The following is an 18,687-nucleotide window of genomic DNA, read 5'->3' as shown; positions in this document are numbered from 1 at the left end:
TGCTGAAGGAAAGGGTGGGAGCCAAACCCCAAATCAGCCGTTTCGCGCTGGGGGAGTTGGCCCCCCAAACCCCAGCTCCCTTCTCAGCGTGGCAGGGAGGATACCTGAGCTTCTAAACCACCCGAGTGCGGGGAGGGAAAGGCGAGCGACGGGCCTCGGACTGCCCGCCCCGTCGGGGGCGAGGGGCGTCTCTGTGCACCGCCAGGAGGGGCCTTCGGGGCCAGGCGCCGCTTCCCGGAGTGCCTGCGCCCCGCGCCCCGCGCCCCGCCCGACCCAGCCCTGCGTCCCAACCCACCCCCTCGCTCCGCCCCTCCCGCCCCTCCCGCTCCCTCCTATCCACCCCGCCCGCCCTGGAGGCGGGGCGCCCGGGACCTTAAGGGTCGTGGCCGCTGGCCTCTAGCCTTGTCCCTGCGCTGCCATGGCCGAGGCCCGCGCCGCCGTCCGCCTGCGCGCCGTGCTCGGGCACCTGGGCCTGCCCGCGCCCGGGGCCGCGGTATCCTTCCGGGGCTTGCTGGAGGGGCGCAGGGCGAGCGCTCTGGGGCTCCGCGCGGGGCGGGGCCCTGGTGGCCTGGCCGGGATGGTGGCCCTTAGAGCGCACGGCATGGCCGGCTGCCCCTGCTCTGGCCACTCGGGTCCCCGCTTTCGTAAGGAGGGCGAGGGGGAGGTGGTTAGGGCACCTGCTCTCGGCCTAATCTCCTCTGCCCTTGGCTCCAGAAAGGCCCCTGCACGGCCGCCCTGTGAGGACTGCCCGGCGCCTCGCAGAGGGCGAAGGCGACAGCGGCCCTTGGGGGATTGGCCGGGACCGCCTGGAGCCACGCCCGGGCCCCCTTCCCCCAGGAGCGGGCGCGAGGCCTCTCCAGGAGCCGTCACCGGGCGGCGCCCTAACCTGCTGCTGGGCTCGAGTGCCCGCGAATCCCAGGGGACTGGAGTCAGCTTTCTGGAAAAGGACTTGGGGCGGGATGGACCTTGTGGTTGGTATCCGGTGCGTCCCGGGAGAGTTGTGATGTTGCAGATGGTGCTGGTCCCAAAAGATGTCACTACAGGACGCAAAAATTCACTTTGCGTTAGAGAACTCTCCTGGCCAGCTCAGATTCAGTGTTTCCATTCAGGACATACTTTTGGAAGCTTTGTGGGAATCTCTGGCTGGGTTGGTTTTATTTTTTTCCCTTCAGGCACCTGATTAGCTTTTGTTGTGTCCTAAGATTGAGAGCAGCTATTTGTTTTATTTTCATCACTGCTGTGTGCTGCCTTTGGAGGCAGTAATACATTAACTACTGTAAGTGTGAACTTTTGATCATAGAATGATAGGGGAACCCTGGTGATTATGTAATCTCATGAGAAAACTGAGGAACTGAGGCTGGGAGAGTCTGAACCAAGAGGGTTTGACTGGAGCAGTGGTTGTCAAAGTGGGGTTCCGCGTTTGCGCCTGTCAACATCATTCAGGAACTTAGGTCTCACTTCGGACCAGCTGAATCAGAACCTCTGGGAGAGGAGACCAACAGTCTGCAGTCTAACTTGGTGATTCTGATGCAGGATAAATTTTGAGCACCCCTGACAATACCCGGGGACTAGCATTGAGGCTTCCCTGCCCAGCACCTTCCTGCCTTGTAAGAGAGCATGCTCTGAACCTGCTGGGTTCCATGGTAGGGCCAAGGTTAGAGCTTAGGATTTTCACCCATATTTCTTGCAGCCTCACTGTCCAACACAACTTCCTGAGCTGATGGAATCTTTCTGTACATTCCCTGTCCAGCATGGCAGCCACCAGCCAGATGTAGATTTGAGCACTTGAAATGTGGCCAAGGTGGCTGGAGATTTTTAAATTTTATTTGATTTATTTCATTTAAATCTAACTAGCCAGATGTGCCTAGTGGCTTCCCTATTAGGTCAGGCCCAGCTCTCACTGGATGTGGGGTTTTAGGTAAACTATAGAGAATTTGGTGGGATCCTTTCTACCCAGCATCACCTGTGTCGAAAGAAAGTGGGTTATGGGATAAGGAATAATCTTTTTCGAAGTTTAAAACAGAATGCAGGAGTGGTAGAGAGGCGAAAAAACGTCAGACTGGAAGGCAGAATTCTTGGCTCTCCTGGCAGATACGTTTCGCTCAAAATAGTTGTCTTAGGGCTTTTAACCTTTGTGCCTTGGGGAAAAGAACTCAGCAGCCCTGATTCTGACTTCTGGCCGCCTCTCTGTTTGATGATTGGGTCACCAGCTTATGTAAGGATATCATTTATGAAACCCAGAGCACGCAGATGAGGAGTGACATTCCAAAAGCAACTCTTGAAGCCAAAGAAACAATCACAGGGGAAAAAAACCTAAGAAGATGTGTTGTCAATAATCTATGGTTTCTGGATAGAAAAGAGAGTTTATAGAAAGAAGTTCTAGTTCCTTGGGAAATTTAAAATGATCCCAGATAATTTCTGGTAGTCCTTGTTTATTTTATAGACCTTTTAAAATGACTAGTCAAAGTGTTTCTAATGTTTGAGACTGTACCTGCATTAAATTTAACACCTCTTTTGAGTAGCACAGCTTTCTGCAGACTTCTGGGGATGAGCACTTGAATTTTTATTTGGGAAGCAGTTTAGGGGGAGGAACGGTCATTTGGAATAAAAAGGACTTAGGCGATGAAAGAAAGACAGGTTATCAAACCCCAGCGTGGCTGTTTTGTGCTGGGTGACCTTGACTGAGCTGTTCACTGGACCATAAAGAGCTCCCGTCCCTCCTACTGCCTCTTCAGGGTGTTGGGAAAATGAAACGAAGGGATACCAGGAAGAGGTCCTGACGCTGCAGCCCCCATGTCAGCGGTGGCGTGTGAACCACTCTGGCTGACGGGTGTTTAGAACCGTCCTTCGCCATGTGAGCCAGTCCAGGGCTCGCTGCTCTTTCTCGAAAAGGCTGGCTCTTAAATTTCCCTCTATTCACCTTAATTCATTTACCAGGTAGCTCACCCCACTTCAGGGGCTCTTTCCCCTGTCCGTGTCCATCCTCAACAATTCCAGTAAGTAGATACAATTTTTTTCACTTTTATCTGTTCTATGTACATAAGAGTTTTTCTGGTGATAGCTAGGACAGAAAATGCAAAAGAATCTATTGCCTGATTAGAATTCAAATACAAGTCCTCAGTTTTCAGGACTTGTTCTAATTAGCACCATCCTGGATAGTTTTGAAGATCGAGAGGTTAATTTTCTATTTGTATTATTAAACCGGTAAAAATACCAAAAAGTAATACTCTGATTTTTAAAAGTCATGCATATTCTGTCACATTTTAAATTAATTTGTGGCTAGGTTATATGGACATATTAGCTAGTGACTTTGATCTTAACTTACCTTTAGGGGAAGATGTTGATCTCCACAGAATATTCTCATAAAGCCACAATTCAAATCTAAAGGAATGGATTGGGGAGATTTGAGTTTTGGGGTCTGTTGTACACTTATTTGGGTTTTGTTACTTTGATTACTTCTGAGAATGCATCAACTAAGCAGTTTTAAAAATGATGTATATCAGTAATATCATGGGATTATACACAGATAAGAGGATAACATGGGGAAATTTTTTGTTGTGTGTATGTTATCACGAAAAAATGAAAAATAAAATAAAAATAAATAAATTTTATTGGATCCGTTTCCATTAGAAACCAAACCATATTATAGAAAATTTTTAAAAATCAGGGAAATAGAAGGAATTTTTAAAAACCACCCATCATTCCATTATTGATAGGCTATCACTGTTTAAAAATTTGGATCTATCTCTTTGCAGTCGTTTATCTACAAAGAGTGGCTTCGTTTTATACCATTGTAATCCTACTGTATTACAAAAAGCATTGTCTATGTTAATCTATGTGCTTTATTTTTTTATTTTTACTAAGCCTCCTTCCTTTATTAGATGTTATGTAAAAATGTTTTCTTTGTAAACAAGAAGTATATTCTTGGTCCACCATTTGTATGATAAAATGCTATGAATGTGGTTGGTGGCAGGAACAAGGCATGTTAGCTAAATCATAGAGATTTTAAACAGCCATAAAACAGAGCAAAGAGTGATCATGCTTAGATTTGCATAAGATTAATACTTACAAGATAGTAGAGCATGGTTATGTTTATGTTGTGCATGAAAGGGACTAAATAATCATAATTACTTAAACTAAAAATATGGTACTCATTGGATTTATTTTTTGCAACAAAAGGAAACATAGAATTAAACTGAAGTACCATAAAAGAGTCAGAGAACATCACCAATGCCAAGAGTCCTATACCCCTCCCTTATGTCCCCATTATAGGCATTTAGCTTTGGTATATTGCCTTTGTTACATTAAAGGAAGCATAATGCAATGTTTCTGTTAACTATAGTCTCTAGTTTGCATTGATTTATTTTTTCGCCAATACAACCCCATTTTTAACACCTTGCAAGGTTGACATTCATTTGTTCTCCCTCACATAAAAATATATTTGTACATTTTATCACAATTGTTGAGCACTCTAGGTTTCACTGAGTTCTACAGTCCCAGTCTTTATCTTTCCTCTTTCCTTCTGGTGTCCCACATGCTCCTAACCTTCCTCTTTCAACCATAATCACAGTCATCTTTGTTCCGTGTACTTACATTATTGTGCTACCATCACCCAAAATTGTGTTCCAGACCTCTCACTCCTGTCTTTTCCTATGTGTCTGTAGTGCTCCCTTTAGTATTTCAGGTAGAGCAGGTATCTTGTTCACAAACTCTCTCATTGTCTATTGGTCAGAGGATATTTTAAACTCTCCCCTATATTTGAAGGACAGTTTTGCTGGATATAGGATTCTTGGTTGGTGGTTTTTCTCTTTTAATATCTTCAATATATCACACCATACCCTTCTTGCGTCTATGGTTTCTACTGAGAAATCCACACATAGTCTTATCAAGCTTCCTCTGTATGTGATACATTGCTTTTCTCTTGCTGCTTTCAGGATGCACTCTTTGTCTTTGATGTTTGATAATCGAATTATTAAGTGTCTTGGCATAGGTCTATTCAGATCTATTCTGTTTGAGGTACACTGTGCTTCTTGGATCTGTAATTTTATTTCTTTCATAAGAGATGGGAAATTTTCCTTGATTACTCCCTCTGTTTTTGCTTCTGCCCCTTTTCCCTTCTCTTCTTCTTCAGGTACACCTATGACACGTACATTCCTGCATTTCTTGTTGTTATTCAATTCCCTGAGATGTTGCTCATATTTTTTTATTCTTTTCCCTCTCTGTTCTTTTGTGTGTAGGATTTCAGGTGTCCTGTTCTCCAGTTCCTGAGTGTTTTCTTCTGCCCCTTGAAATGTGCTGTTGTATGTCTCCATTGTGGTTTTCATCTCTTATGTTGTGCCTTTCATTACCATAAATTCTACCACTTGTTTTTTCAGACTTTTGATTTCAACTTTGTTTACCCAGTGTTTTCTTTATATCCTTTATCTCTTTACCATATCTTCCCTGAACTTGTTGATTTGGTATTTGAATTGATTTAGCATATTTCTTTGAAAATCTTTGAGTTTTTCATTAAAGTGAAACAGTATCTCAACTGTATCTTAACTGAGGTGTAAGTTTTTTCCTTTGATTGGGCAATATCTTCGTTTTTCCTAGTGTATGTTGTAGTTTTCTGGTGTGTAGGCATCTGGTTTCCTTGGTTACCCCAATCAGATTTCCCCAGCACAGAATAGGTTGTGGTCTCAGAATGGGGTTATATTCAGTTTCAGGTTTTCCTGAGGGTGTGTCTTAGAAGATTGACAGACTTTCCTGTGAGGCCTCTAGCCTCAGTGCTTTTCCTAACCTAGCCAGAAGGTGGCGCCTGTCAGCCTGTCACTCCCCACTGGTGTAAGGAGGTGTGGCCCCTTTAATTCTCAGCTTAGGTTGTTTCTGTTTTGACTGTTTTCCCCCAGGCACTGGGGTCTGAGTTCTGAAGGGAGGGCCGGCACTAGAGCTGGGCCCCACATCCTTCCTCTTAGGGAAGGTACACCCCTTAGGGAACGATCTTCTGCATTTGAATTACTCCTTTGTCTCTCTGACTCTGTTAACTCCACCCCTGTCTGGGTCAGAGCACTGTGAACTGAAAATGGCTGAGACTTTCTCCACTGAACCACTCAGGATGAGAGAGAGAAAAGGGAAAGCCCCTTTTCAGAGCTAGTCCATGGTCCCCCAGTTTTGCTGATGGGTCCGAGAAAGCACCTGATCTTCTGGGCCCTCTTTTCCGGGGCACAGGCATTTTCTGGCTCTTTAAGGTTGTCTCTAAAAGCCTCTATATTTTTCTTTATTTTTTAATTAAAAAATTTTCCCTCGTCAGCCCACCTCCTCTCCACTGGGAGAAAGCTCAGGATACTTTGCTGCTTGCTAAGGGTTTGTCTATGTTTGTAGCTTATATTCAGCAGTCCACATTTGTTAATTAAAGCCCAATTGGAGCTGGGCTGAGCTGTATTTGCTCGATCTGGGAATGCTGCTTTCTCCCACAGCAAGGTCTTGCAGCTCGGCCTGCCATGGGGGGAGAGAGCTCTCAGGACGATCTGCAGTTTTTACATGCAGACTTTATGCTGTGATCTCAGCCATTCCACCCAATCCAGGCAGGTGTATGATGTGTGGACAGTCACTGTTGTCTCCCAGCAGTTGTTCCAGATTATTTACTAGTTGTTCCTCATTGTTTATTAGTTGCTCCAGGGGACTAACTGAATTCCACACCTCTCTATGCCACCATCTTGCCCCACCTCCTATGTGCTTCATTTTTAATTTCTGAGTCATATTCCACTGAATGGATATAATATAATATAGTCATTATTAGTTAATTAACTAATATAGTTAGTTCTGCCACTAATGCACATCTTTTTGGTGATCATAGTTAGTCCTTTGAGCACAGAGTTCTTTTCGGTTTTTCAGATTCTTTCCTCAAAGTCTTAGAAGCTCCGAGATGAAGACTGTCAACATTTTACAAGTTCATAATACACATTGTTAAGCTGGAATTTTCTAATTGGAATTATTTAGCCATTTTTTTTCTCTCTTAGATATACTCTGGATAACAATGTTCTAACCCTGGAACAGAGACAGTTTTATGAAGAAAATGGGTTTCTTGTCATTAAAAATCTGGTGTCCGATGCTGACATTCAACGCTTTAGGTACAGTAACACGATGGGCTATTTTACAAAAGTATATAGTAAGTGTATGTAATAGGAATGCAAGTTAGGTTTGCTTGTGTGTGTTCAGGTTTTTATAGCAGGATTTGGTTTGTTGGGAATGGTTAGAGCGTGGGCTTGGAGCCAGACTGCCTGGTTTTAATCTTAGCTCGACCACTTAGCCCTGTGGGCCCCGGGCAAGTGGTTTAAGTGCTCCCTGCCTCTGTTTCCTCATCTATAAGATGGGGATAGAATAGGACTTACCTCCCAGCATCATTGTCAAGACTGAATGAGGTAACATACGTAGTGATCTCAGATGAGGACATGGGGAGGCACGTGGTAAGGTTAGAGAAAGCGTTTGGTATTGGTACTATGCTACAGCCAAGTCACAGATGCTCCCCCTGGTGCCCCACACTAAGGGGTATTTTAATTCTGGGCAGTGGGTTCCGGCCTGGCGGGTAGGAGGCCAGACTTCAAAGTTGGCCACATCCCATTCCCTTGCATCTGATGTAATTCTACCCAGATGGAAACAGCCCCCGAAGTCTGTGGATCCTTCCACAGAGCAGGGCCAGGCAGGTGCTTGGAGCAAGCAGATGATATATTCCAATTTAATCTTCTAGGAATGAATTTGAGAAAATCTGCAGAAAGGAGGTGAAGCCAATGGGATTAACGGTCATGAGAGATGTGACCATTGCAAAATCAGAATATATTCCAAGTGAAGAAGTGGTTTCAAAAGTCCAGGATTTCCAGGAAGATGAGGAGCTCTTCAGATACTGCTCTCTCCCTGAGGTTAGAGAACTTCCTGTATTTGTTTCTCCTTAAGTTAATAACTGAGTCTGCCTGCCTCTAAAACCTGCTGATTTTTCTCTAAACCCTTTCTGCATATGGCCCTAGAGCGCTGGTTCTCAACCAAGGGCAATTCCACACACACACACACACACACACACACACACACACACACACACACACTGCAGGGGACATTTGACATCTGGAGACATTTTTAACTGTCACCATTGAGGGTGCTATTTGCATCTAGTGCATTGAGGCCAGGGGTGCTGCAAAACCTCCTACGATGCACAGGTCAGGCACCTACTCCCCGCCATCAGCAATGAAGAATTATCCAGTCCACAGTATCAATAATGCCAAGGTTGAGAAACCCTGCATGGAGTGAGTTGCTATATGGTGCGTCATGGGAACACAGGCTTGGGCACAACAGAGGCTTGCAGCAGATGACTGCTTTATTGTTTGCACAGCACAAAGGATCCAAAAAAAGCAGGGGAAAAGATTGCACCTTGGCTGGTCCCCCGGGAAGGCCAACTCCTCAGCTCTGGGTCAGTGGATGGCAGCTCTGCATACCTTACTTCGCCTTGGAGATGAGGGACCCCTGCACTGCCTGAGTGCTGAGCTTTTGTGCACTCCAGGCAGAAGGGCTTTGCCAAAGAACAACCTTTGTGCTGTGGCATGCAGCAGGGGCTGACTAAGGATTTAAAAGCTACTTGGGCTGCCTGTTATCTCCTGTGAAATAGAAACATACCAAACACCTGCACACAGACAAGCACAAATGGAAACATACCAAACACCTGCATGCAAACAAGCAAGAGGGGAAAAGTTGGGGCATAGGTGAGGGCTGGGAGAAGTATGTCCTAAACTTCCCCAACACTTGCCTCACAGTTGAGAAAGTTGGGGAATTCTGTGTTAAAGACAAGAAGCTCCCCCAAATCTCAATAGACACATTTCCACAGAGGTGATGTTGCTGAGGCTGTATCTTTGTCAATCTATTTGTACTTTTTCTCCTTCATGAATCCGGTCAATAGAGACATGCATTTGTTTTTCAACTCCAATTAGATTTAAAAAAAAAACATTATTCATATTTATGAAAAATTCAACCTGTACAGAAGGGCATGAAGCGAAACATGATATCTCCATCCACCCCACACACCTAGCTTTTTGTATAAACACCTAGAAAGATTTCATGTATATGCAGGCATAATTTGTCTCCTCCACAGACACATACGGATCATCACTTTGTTTTTTCCATTTGACTGGATTTTAGACATCTTTCCATATCAGTATTCATGATCTCTTTCATTCCTTTTAAACAACTCTTTAAGCAACCCATTGTATAAATATACCATAGTTTATTAACCGTTTGTTTAGACTGGTTTTGGAGAAGACTTTACATATGGTACTTATTAGAAAGGATAACCAGGTAGAACATTTGACTCGATGAAGCACTGTTGTACAGATGAGCCAGCTGCCTGTGATGTCCAGTCCCTTCCAGAGGGAAGTAACCCCTGTGAGGAAGCACCATGCTTTCCCACCTCAAGTCCTGGGGGGGAAGTGGAAGGTTTGCGGTGGGTCGTGAATGAAAAGCTTGAACTCAAGGGCAGCTTGGTGATGTCCACATTTCTAATGTGTGGACTGTGTATCTGGTGCTGCATGCGAGGGTTTTAGGAGGTACATGTTGTTTCAGTACTTAGGTGTTTATTTTAGTTTGGGAAAAAACCCCACCAGCACTACACACCCAGAACTTCAAGAATATTAGTAATCAGGGTAAGACTAAGTAAAAAGAGTGAGTGAGTTGGCTAAGGGAAATCACTGATGAAATAACTATCCAGAGTATGGCCCCGATTGTGAAGATGGGTCTTGAATGGGTAAGCTTTGGGAAACGCTGGTCTAGGTGAATCCCAGAAAATGATGGGCTTTTCCAAAGAACATACTTATGGGGCCTCACTACTCCTAGAGTCTTTGTAACACTTTACGAGTTCCATAGGCAAACGGCCAGCGTTCCTTATCACAAGAGACCCTGTCACATAGTCAGGAAGCTCTAGAACGAGCCTCATTTTTTGGAGTCGGGGAGATCCGACGTTGAATACCTTCTTTTTCACTTGACTGGCTTTGCCAACTTGGGCATCTTGCTGGCCTCAGGTGTCCACCTGCTGGGGCAGTACTGGTAAGGGGCTCTTGTGAGGCTGAAGGACCAAGCCCCTGGAACGAGTTCAATGTCGAATCCTCCCTGCTTCTTGCCACTTTCCTGGCTGGGGAAGACGTGCGAGGTAGCACCCAGCCCCCAGGCCCGTGACTAACCCATCCCTCCCTGTCACCTGCTCGCACTGCTGCCTCCTCTCCTTCATAGCACGGGTCTCCACCACAGGTTTCCCTGGCATCATTTGTTTCACATCGTTCCTCCCACCAGCCTCTAAACTGCAAGAGGGCAGGGCCCAGCTTTTCTGGTTGACTTGCATCCCCATTCCCTTCACTCTGGCAGGTTCATAGACCTCAGGAAAGATGTGTTGTGTGAGTGACCCCCTGGCTGGCAGTTTGCACAGGACCACAGTTCCACTTTCTCCTGGGCTGCTCAGAGCAGCCTCTGAGAGCGTGGCACCTTCCGTGGATCTTTTACGAGGAGACTGCACGAGGAAGGAGGAAACAGCTTCTCCCTGGGCAACCCTCTGTGTCCTTGGCTGCAGACCCCATCCTCAAAGTTGGTATCTCAGAGATAAATCATCTGTTTCTTGGAGGAAAAAAAAAAGTTAGGTCTCCAGCTGACTCCCCAAAACCTGTTTAAATGAGAGCGCCGTCAAAAGTCCTTCCAGATTTAGGATGATTTCCCTTGTCCAAATTGGTCCTCGTCCATTTCCAAGGGTGTGATTTGCCAGCTGGATTTGAGCCCTCGCTGGGCTTTGTCTGTGCCTCCCTCCCCTTTGCCTCTGATTTCCCCTGAATTTTTTTTCCTTTTCTCTTAGATTCTGAAATATGTGGAGTGCTTCACTGGACCCGATATTATGGCCGTGCATACCATGCTGATAAACAAGCCTCCAGATTCAGGTAAAGGGCTCTCATTTGTAAGGGAGAGATGAGAAGAAACTGTTGAAAGTATGTCAGGGTGATGTTCTAACCTCAGCCAAGTGCATGGCTGTCAAGCTTTGGATGATTGTCTTAAAATAGTTTATAACCCCATTGCAGTATAACAGTCATCTCAGATGTTCTCTTTAGGGTTATTGCTAAATTCTTAGATGGTTGGCTTCCCCAAAATACATTAAAATATATGTAACAGTTCCTCTAGGCTCCTGTTATACAATACCTCTGAGCTAAGGCCGTCATTCTTACCTGGGAGAGTGTGAATTCTGCATTCCGGATCCAAGGCCTTCTTGCTAGCAAAATAAAACTATTGTTATAAATTGCACACTACTATAGTTGTCAAAACTTCTAGTGTTTGCTAAAATGTGGACTCCAAAGTTTCATCATCCTTGAGACTGATCCAGAAGGTAGAATCCGGGAATGTGCATTTTAACAGCCTTCCCAAGTGGTGCTCTCAGCTCACACTTTGGCAAATTCTGCTGTCCCGGTCTTAATAAATACATTATTCTAGTTTGCTAATGTTGCTGGCATGCAAAACACCAGAGATGGATTGGCTTTTATAAAAGGGGGTTTATTTGGTTACACAGTTACAGTCTTAAGGCCATAAAGTGTCCAAGGTAATGCATCAGCAATCAGGTACCTTCTCTGGAGGATGGCCAAATGGTGTCCGGAAAACCTCTGTTAGCTGGGAAGGCACGTGGCTGGTGTCTGCTCCAAGTTCTGATTTCAAAATGGCTTTCTCCCAGGACATTCCTCTCTAGGCTGCAGTTTCTCAAAAATGTCACTCTTAGTTGCATCTGGAGTATTTGTCCTCTCTCAGCTTCTCCAGAGCAAGAGTCTGCTTTCAACAGCCGTCTTCAAACTGTCTCTCATCTGCAGCTCCTGTGCTTTCTTCAAAGTGTCCCTCTTGGCTGTAGCTCCTCTTCAAAACATCACTCACAGCTGTACTGTGTTCCCTCTGCCCGTCAGCTCATTTATATTGTTCCACTGATCAAGGCCCACCCTAAATGGGGGGGGGGCATGCCTCCATGGAAATATCTCATCAGAGTTATCACCCACAGCTGGGTGGGGCGCATCTCCAAAGAAACACTCAAAGAAATCTAATCAAAACTGATAACGTCTGCCCACACAAGATTACATCAAAGATAATGGCTTTTGGGGGACACAATACATTCAAATTGGCACATACACCATTAGAGAGTCCCTTGTCTCTTTCTACTTTTCCTTCCTCCCGACGGCTGGGCAAGGTTTGTGTGCTGTTCCCGCAGCTTGGAATTGCGGAGCCTCCCTCCCCGGATGGCGGACTGGGGAGACGAGGTGTCCCCTAGGGGCCGAGTTCAGGGGATTCCGCGGCAGGCCGAGTTCCTGGACTGTTGCATCATTTGTTCGGGGTTTGCCTGTTAGGTCGCTGTTCTGGTTTGGCGGGAAGAGGATGAGAATTCCGGGCCCCGGATCTTTTAACAGCAGGTTCCCTTGCAGGCAAGAAGACATCGCGCCACCCCTTGCACCAGGACCTGCACTACTTCCCCTTCAGGCCCAGCAACCACATCGTGTGCGCGTGGACGGCCATGGAGCACATCGACCGCAGCAACGGCTGCCTGGTGGTGCTCCCCGGCACGCACAAGGGGCCCCTGAAGCCGCACGGCTACCCCGCCTGGGAGGTAGGCCCGCCCCGCGGCCGCGCTGGGGCAGAGTCTCGCCTCCCGTTTTTGTTTTGCGTTGGGGACACACAGTGATTTATGAATGACTTGGCATTTCTTTACCACAATTTGGAATGAAGATTGGGGCAAGTTCAAGGACGCCAGATAAAATAATCAGCATTGTGTTCTTTCAACAACCATGAAAGCCATCCAGTGTGGGGTGTTTGGGATACGGGATTGTAAAGCCTCATGGCAGAGGTGAGACATAAACATGTCAACACAGATGAGAGTGATGAGTGCCGAGTGGGTTGCACGCATGGAAGGTTCTGGAATAAAGGAGGGGCAGGGATCCCCTCCTGCTAGTAGGGGGATGGGTGAAGGCTCTGCAGAGGGCTGGTTTTGTAGCCAGGTAGGAGGTCCCATAGCAAAGGCTGTGGGGAGGCCGTGGGGGCAGGGGTGACCCAGCCTGGCTGGGGAGTGGGGAGGACCCCGGGGTGCTCATGTCTGGGTGGGCCAGGGCTGGGGTCCCTTCTGGGGGGTGGCAGCAGAGATGAGGCTGAAAAGATGCGTTAGGACCAGATCGGAGAGGACCTTACTTGTTAGGCGAATGATTCTGCACTTTATTTGGGGGAACTGGGGAATTTATTTTCCAGGAAGCTGGAATAGCTTCTGTCTATTGAACAGTCAGGCTCAGTTGCCCAGGTCCAGTGCCTCCTTGACTGTCCAATGTCAATGTCATTGATACTATGCGCAGATCAAAGTGGCAGCAGTAGGAGGTGCAGATGACTGGCCAGGAGAGAGAGGCACTGCTCAAATCCCAACAGAGGATCCAGTTCAGATGTGTGATTCCCTAAAAGGAATGTGTCAGACTCAGGAGGGGGAATACACCCCCCCACACACACACACACATACAACAAATGCTTGTAAATTTTAATCATTTCTGCTTTAGTTTCTTTAAAGCAATAACTGGCTTTGGAAAGAGTTGTACAAAAACCAATGTTTTAATTAACTATTCATCTTTCTTTACTCTGGATGTGACATCAGTGGGTTTTGAGCATTTTCTCTCCGCTGTTTTGGGAGAATGGTTAGCGTCTCACAGATATACTGAGTCACAGGAGCATGATTTGCACGAAAGACTAGGTGAGGAAACTCTCATGCTGAGAAGGAATTATTAATTAGCCACAATATGCAAAACTGAGAGACAGCTTCACTTGTATTTCAGTGAGGAAGGGTAGGTGGAAATTTCAGAATTTTCATTTGGCCCCAAAGAATCAACGACTTTGAGGTCAACGTGTGGCTTTCTGAAACCAGATGTCCAGGAAGCTTTTGTATATGTTTTTAAAGAGGATCTAATTTAGATCTCTCTCCTGGAAGAACTAGAGAGCCCTCATTTCTTGTTTTCCCTGATGAGTCACGATAAAGTTTTTAAGGATTGTGCTTCCTCTAATGGTGACCTGGCTTCTCCTGTGTGTTGCAGGGAGGTGTTAATGCCATGTACCATGGGATACAGGACTATGACAGAAACAACGCCCGTGTGCACCTGGTGATGGGGAAGGGGGACACCGTCTTCTTCCACCCGCTGCTCATCCATGGGTCGGGCCGGAACAAAAGCCAAGGGTTCCGGAAGGTACGCATTGCCATTGCTGAGGCTTGTGAAGTGAATGGAATTGGAAACTGAATTTAGGATTTATTAAAATGTGAAAAATGTTTGAATTTTATCTCAAGTGGCCGTTAGTCCACTTCATTTACCAGGAAAGAATTTTGCCTACCCCATGCTTGTTTGTCTCATCAGTAATAGCCTATTACCAATCTCATATTATAATATCTTAACATCAAGATACCGAAGCAATATCCAGATTACCTAAAGCAGTATCCTAATACCAGTAGGATCAGCAGGATCCTATTGCTAAACTGAATCATGAACATTTATGGAATTGCTCTAGGAAAATAGCTTGCTTTCTTTGTACCTCAAGGAAAAGCAGTGGCTGAAATACTAAAACAATAAAATTTGAATCCAAGTAACTCATAGGAACCATTATAAGAGGAAAGATGATAATACCTTTGCTCCTGGGAAAAAGGATTATTGGTCCAAGTCAAAGCAGCCCAGAAATGAGATTTGACATGTAACCATGTTTCTTTACCTCTTAGCCTCAGAGTGTTTTAGATTTAATGATTTTGTTGTTTGCACTTAAAAATTGCCAAGATGTCTCATAAACACCCAGATTTTTTGCTTCTCCTAAATTCAGGCAGTCTGACAGAACTGAGGGCTCATAGGGCCCCGTGACTGCTGATGCAAAATGGTGGGGTCCTTTGGGGCTCACTGAGGCTCTCAGGTTTCCCACACTTGCCGCTCATCTGTGAGGCTCCCGGAGGCTGAGGGTCGCCTGGTTCATCTTCTGTTCATTCATGTTCCCTCCAGGCTCCCCAGGAACGGGGCCAGGGCAGGCGAACAAGGCGTTCAGCTCAGATACAGAATTGAAGGGTGTGCCCCCAAAATCAAAATTAATGCAAAAAATCCATGACATGCAAAATACTGATGTTTTTAATAAAGTCAGGATCTGACCTCAGAGCCAGGCAAGTGGGGGCAGGCGCAATGATGTAAAATAATGCTGAGTTTTAACTTACCGATTTATCAATTTTTCAATATTTTTTCCACCACTTTAATGTTTGGGAAAAATAATCACCATTATAAAATAAGTAAAAACATGTAGAAAGAGGTTCACATTTGCTGTTTTGCCCCCGTCTTCAAAGTGGCTCAGCACCAGGGCTCTCTTGGGATATGGAATTTGTGACTCTGATGCTGTGGGGATTTCATGTTTTTGGCAAAGAATAAAATCCTGGGACAGGTGTGAGCACTTTAAAAAGACTAACTTGTGAGTGGGATGGTGAGTTTTCAGTGTGCATTGCGGCTTACATCTGTTTAGATCCACCCACCTTCGATGGAAACAATGTGTGTACTTTGTGTCAGTTTGGACTTTAAATGTCCTCAGGAGGTGAGAAGAGTGTGTGTTATTTTCCTTCTCAAGGTATTGTTCAGTATTTTGCACAATCTGTTGCCACCGAAATAACCTCCTGTTGCAAATTGAACCAGGTGACTAACTTTTACAATGAAGAAGATTGGGATTACCACGGTGCACATTCCTTTTTAGGACTTTGGGATAATTCACTCATTAGAAAAATCAAATGCGAAAGAAATCAAAGACGTCTTAGCTACATAATGACTCTCTCTGCCCTGTGTATACCTTTTGGAGGTAATTATCCCAGCTCTTGTCATTTGTCTGTGAGCTTTCGGGCTGGGCTACCCAGAAACTGATTTAGGATCAACGGAACAGGCTTCCATTTTAGAGACCAAATTTTGGCTCCTTGCTCGGCTGCCGGAATCAACGAGATGCTGCCTCAGATATTAACTGGTTCCCTTCACGCAGGCCATCTCCTGCCACTTCGCCGGAGCCGGTTGCCACTACATTGACGTGAGGGGCACCAGCCAAGAAAACATCGGGAAGGAAATTGTGGCAGCCGCAGATCGACGTTTGGGGACTAAATCTCACGCCAGCCTGCAGGTATGTTTGTATGAAATGACAAGGTAAAGATCTCAGTTTTTTTTTCTTTTCTTCAGATGCTCAATAATTCTCACACTGAATCTCATTTGAAAGTTTAAAGTGCTTATTCCCTTGGGTTGAGGGGTTCCCGCTCATTCCAGAAGTGTGGCTGAGACCCTCTAGTCATGCCAGTGAGATCTCGGTTTGCGTTTTCCACCCCCATCGCGGGGACTTGGGAACCCTGTGTCCCTATAAAGGGCCCTGGCTTCCCTGTGGTGTGCAGGAAATCCCGGTCCACAAGGGACAGGTCAGAAAATAAACGGAAACCAGAGTAAGATGAGGGGTAACGGAGAAGCAGAAGCCCACCTGAAGGCCCGGAAGGAGATGTGTATAGAATAGAGTATTTCTGCACTGGGGAATCTGGTAAGACTTCCCAGAAAGCAAATGTCAAGCCAGTTTTTGTTTTAGTAAGTTTACATCTGGAGCTTTCTAAGACAGATCTATGTAACAGAGGTGAAGATTGCTGACGTTTACATGGGGGAGGAGGCATCATTTCATCTGCTTTGCCAATCAATGCGTATCACTTATAAATAATTTTTATCTAGGGCATATTCTGTTCTGCTGATGATCCATAGACAAATTATTAAGCGAGACAAATGAGCATCTTCGCTGGCAGAATGTGTACATTTTAGCCTCTGAACCAAGACGCTGATCCCTCTTTCTTTTGACTTATCTGAGATTGTCTTGAATATTTGTCTTTCCCGTGGGGGTGCTGGAACCCAGAGTACACGGCGTGTGGTGATGACCCTGAGCTTCTCTGTACTTTGTAGGGTGAGGCACATGATGGCACGTCGTGCCCTGCCATGGGGACGTCTCCCGAAACACCTCCCAGCTCAGGCGTCTTGCCTCTCCCCTTACCCTTCTCCTTCTAGGACCCATGATCTTATCCTGTGTCTGATAATACAGCTCTGATTTCACATTTGCAGAAATGTTGTGTATTTCTTCTCGCTTCATCTGGTAATTGAAATGCCTTCCGTAACCAACATACTTTTGTCAACTGGTACCTCCCTCCAACACTCGGAATTTTCAGGCACCCAAAAAATGTGTACATTCATTATGTTTGAGTTTTGTCAAGATTTGTGCTAAATGAGTTGCCTTCCATATTTATGTTAATTCCTCTCTGAGTTATAGTTTATCAGGCTTACTCAGAATGACAATATAGTTATTGTTTTATGCCCTATACTTCTTTGTACAGTAAAAAATCCTGTTCATACCTATTTTCGTATTTTCTTCACCAAAAGGCATTGCATGTGGCTCCATCTCAGTGGTGAGAAAATCACCACTGTCCGAGAGGTTGGCCAAAGTTTCATAATTGGTAGGGGTGGACCTCAGAGCCAGTTCTGATTCCAGAATCATTCTTTCCACCACACCAGCATTTGGTTCAAAAATAATTTTCCCTGTTATGGTCTAATGGGACATAAACCCTCAGAAAGCCCCAGGCAGGTGGCATAAAGGAAAGCAGGAAAGTGGGTGTTCACCTGTTTGTGTGGGACCCAACCTGTCAGATGGTCACATCACCTGTGAAAGCAAAGGAAGAGGCCCCTCCACTCAGGAAAGATCCGACTCAGTATTGCTAAAGCTATTTTGGATGTCGGTAAGTGAATCTATCGGAGTCTCAGGATGGGTTCTATTCACCAACCAGTATGACTCTTAGGGAGACTTTTTCCCTGTTTTACCGTTTTGTGGATTCTGGAAATCTATCGTGCTCCCCGGGGAATAAGCACATGGAAGTGTTCCATAACCTCATTCTGTTTGGTATTACATTTTCAGGATATCTGGAGGTTTCGAGCTCGGCTTGTGAAAGGAAGAAGAATCAACCTTTGAAGTAGCCCTTTTCTGGAATTCTTTTAAAAAGAAACCAGGAGAAAACAAGCTGTCTAAGAAGAATGTTTGCCTAATAAGAAGATGTGATTCTTTTCTTTTGCTTGCTAACAAAACCAAAAAACATGTAGCAGGGACTTAATTGCAAACGATGAATTCATTTTGCTGTTCAGTGATTTGGCTTTGACTGACATAAAAATAGTAAAAGTGAGATATAATTGATTTAAAGGGAACTGACTTAGGGTTACAACTAATAAAAGGTGATTGGTGCAGAACTTAAGTGTGTTGAGTCTGTTTCTTCCGTTCCATTAGCTCCTTACCCAAGCGGTAACGAACACTTTCATCGCCCGGGGTAGGTGCGGTTTTGCATCCCTTTTCTTGTCAACCTGCCACCTTCCAATTTCAAGCCAAGACGAATTTCTCTTCAAGTCCAGAACAACGTATAATTCAGGCACATTTAATGAAGGCCACAAAAGAGGCATTGTGGAGAAAACCAGGGCTGGATGGTGGGCTCATAGACAGACTTTCCTCCGTAACTTCTCCCACCAACCATCCTTCTTAAAAACAGACCGGGATGTGAATATGTCTCAATAAAATTGAATTAAAAACAAGCAGACAAAAAGCAGACCAGGTCTCCCCAAGTCTTTCCCTCTGTTCCTT

At 45.4% G+C, this 18,687-nt stretch overlaps 1 protein-coding gene across 1 annotated transcript; it reads left to right on the top strand.

Moving 5' to 3' along the window:
* Positions 1-391: 391 nt before the first annotated feature.
* Positions 392-18,302, top strand: LOC119543178 (phytanoyl-CoA dioxygenase, peroxisomal-like). Its single transcript, XM_037847885.1, has 9 exons — positions 392-493; positions 2,938-2,996; positions 6,999-7,109; positions 7,727-7,895; positions 10,853-10,934; positions 12,447-12,628; positions 14,085-14,234; positions 16,033-16,167; positions 17,977-18,302. Exons 1-9 carry the CDS (start codon positions 419-421, stop codon positions 18,028-18,030), a joined length of 1,017 nt encoding a protein of 338 aa, XP_037703813.1. The 5' UTR covers positions 392-418; the 3' UTR covers positions 18,031-18,302.
* Positions 18,303-18,687: the final 385 nt, after the last annotated feature.

This window comes from Choloepus didactylus, chromosome 8 (assembly GCF_015220235.1).
Source record: "Choloepus didactylus isolate mChoDid1 chromosome 8, mChoDid1.pri, whole genome shotgun sequence".
NCBI classification, from domain to species: Eukaryota; Metazoa; Chordata; class Mammalia; order Pilosa; family Megalonychidae; genus Choloepus; species Choloepus didactylus.
Note: the sequence above shows the minus strand (reverse complement) of the source record. Positions and strands in the feature narration are given on the sequence as shown.

Excerpts from the sequence above, each read along its gene's own strand:
- LOC119543178 (XM_037847885.1), top strand. The coding sequence starts at position 419 with ATGGCCGAGGCCCGCGCCGCCGTCCGCCTGCGCGCCGTGCTCGGGCAC. Across the intron at positions 7,110-7,726 it reads GCTGACATTCAACGCTTTAG|GAATGAATTTGAGAAAATCT; the intron begins GTACAGTAACAC and ends TTAATCTTCTAG. Across the intron at positions 14,235-16,032 it reads AAAGCCAAGGGTTCCGGAAG|GCCATCTCCTGCCACTTCGC; the intron begins GTACGCATTGCC and ends CCCTTCACGCAG.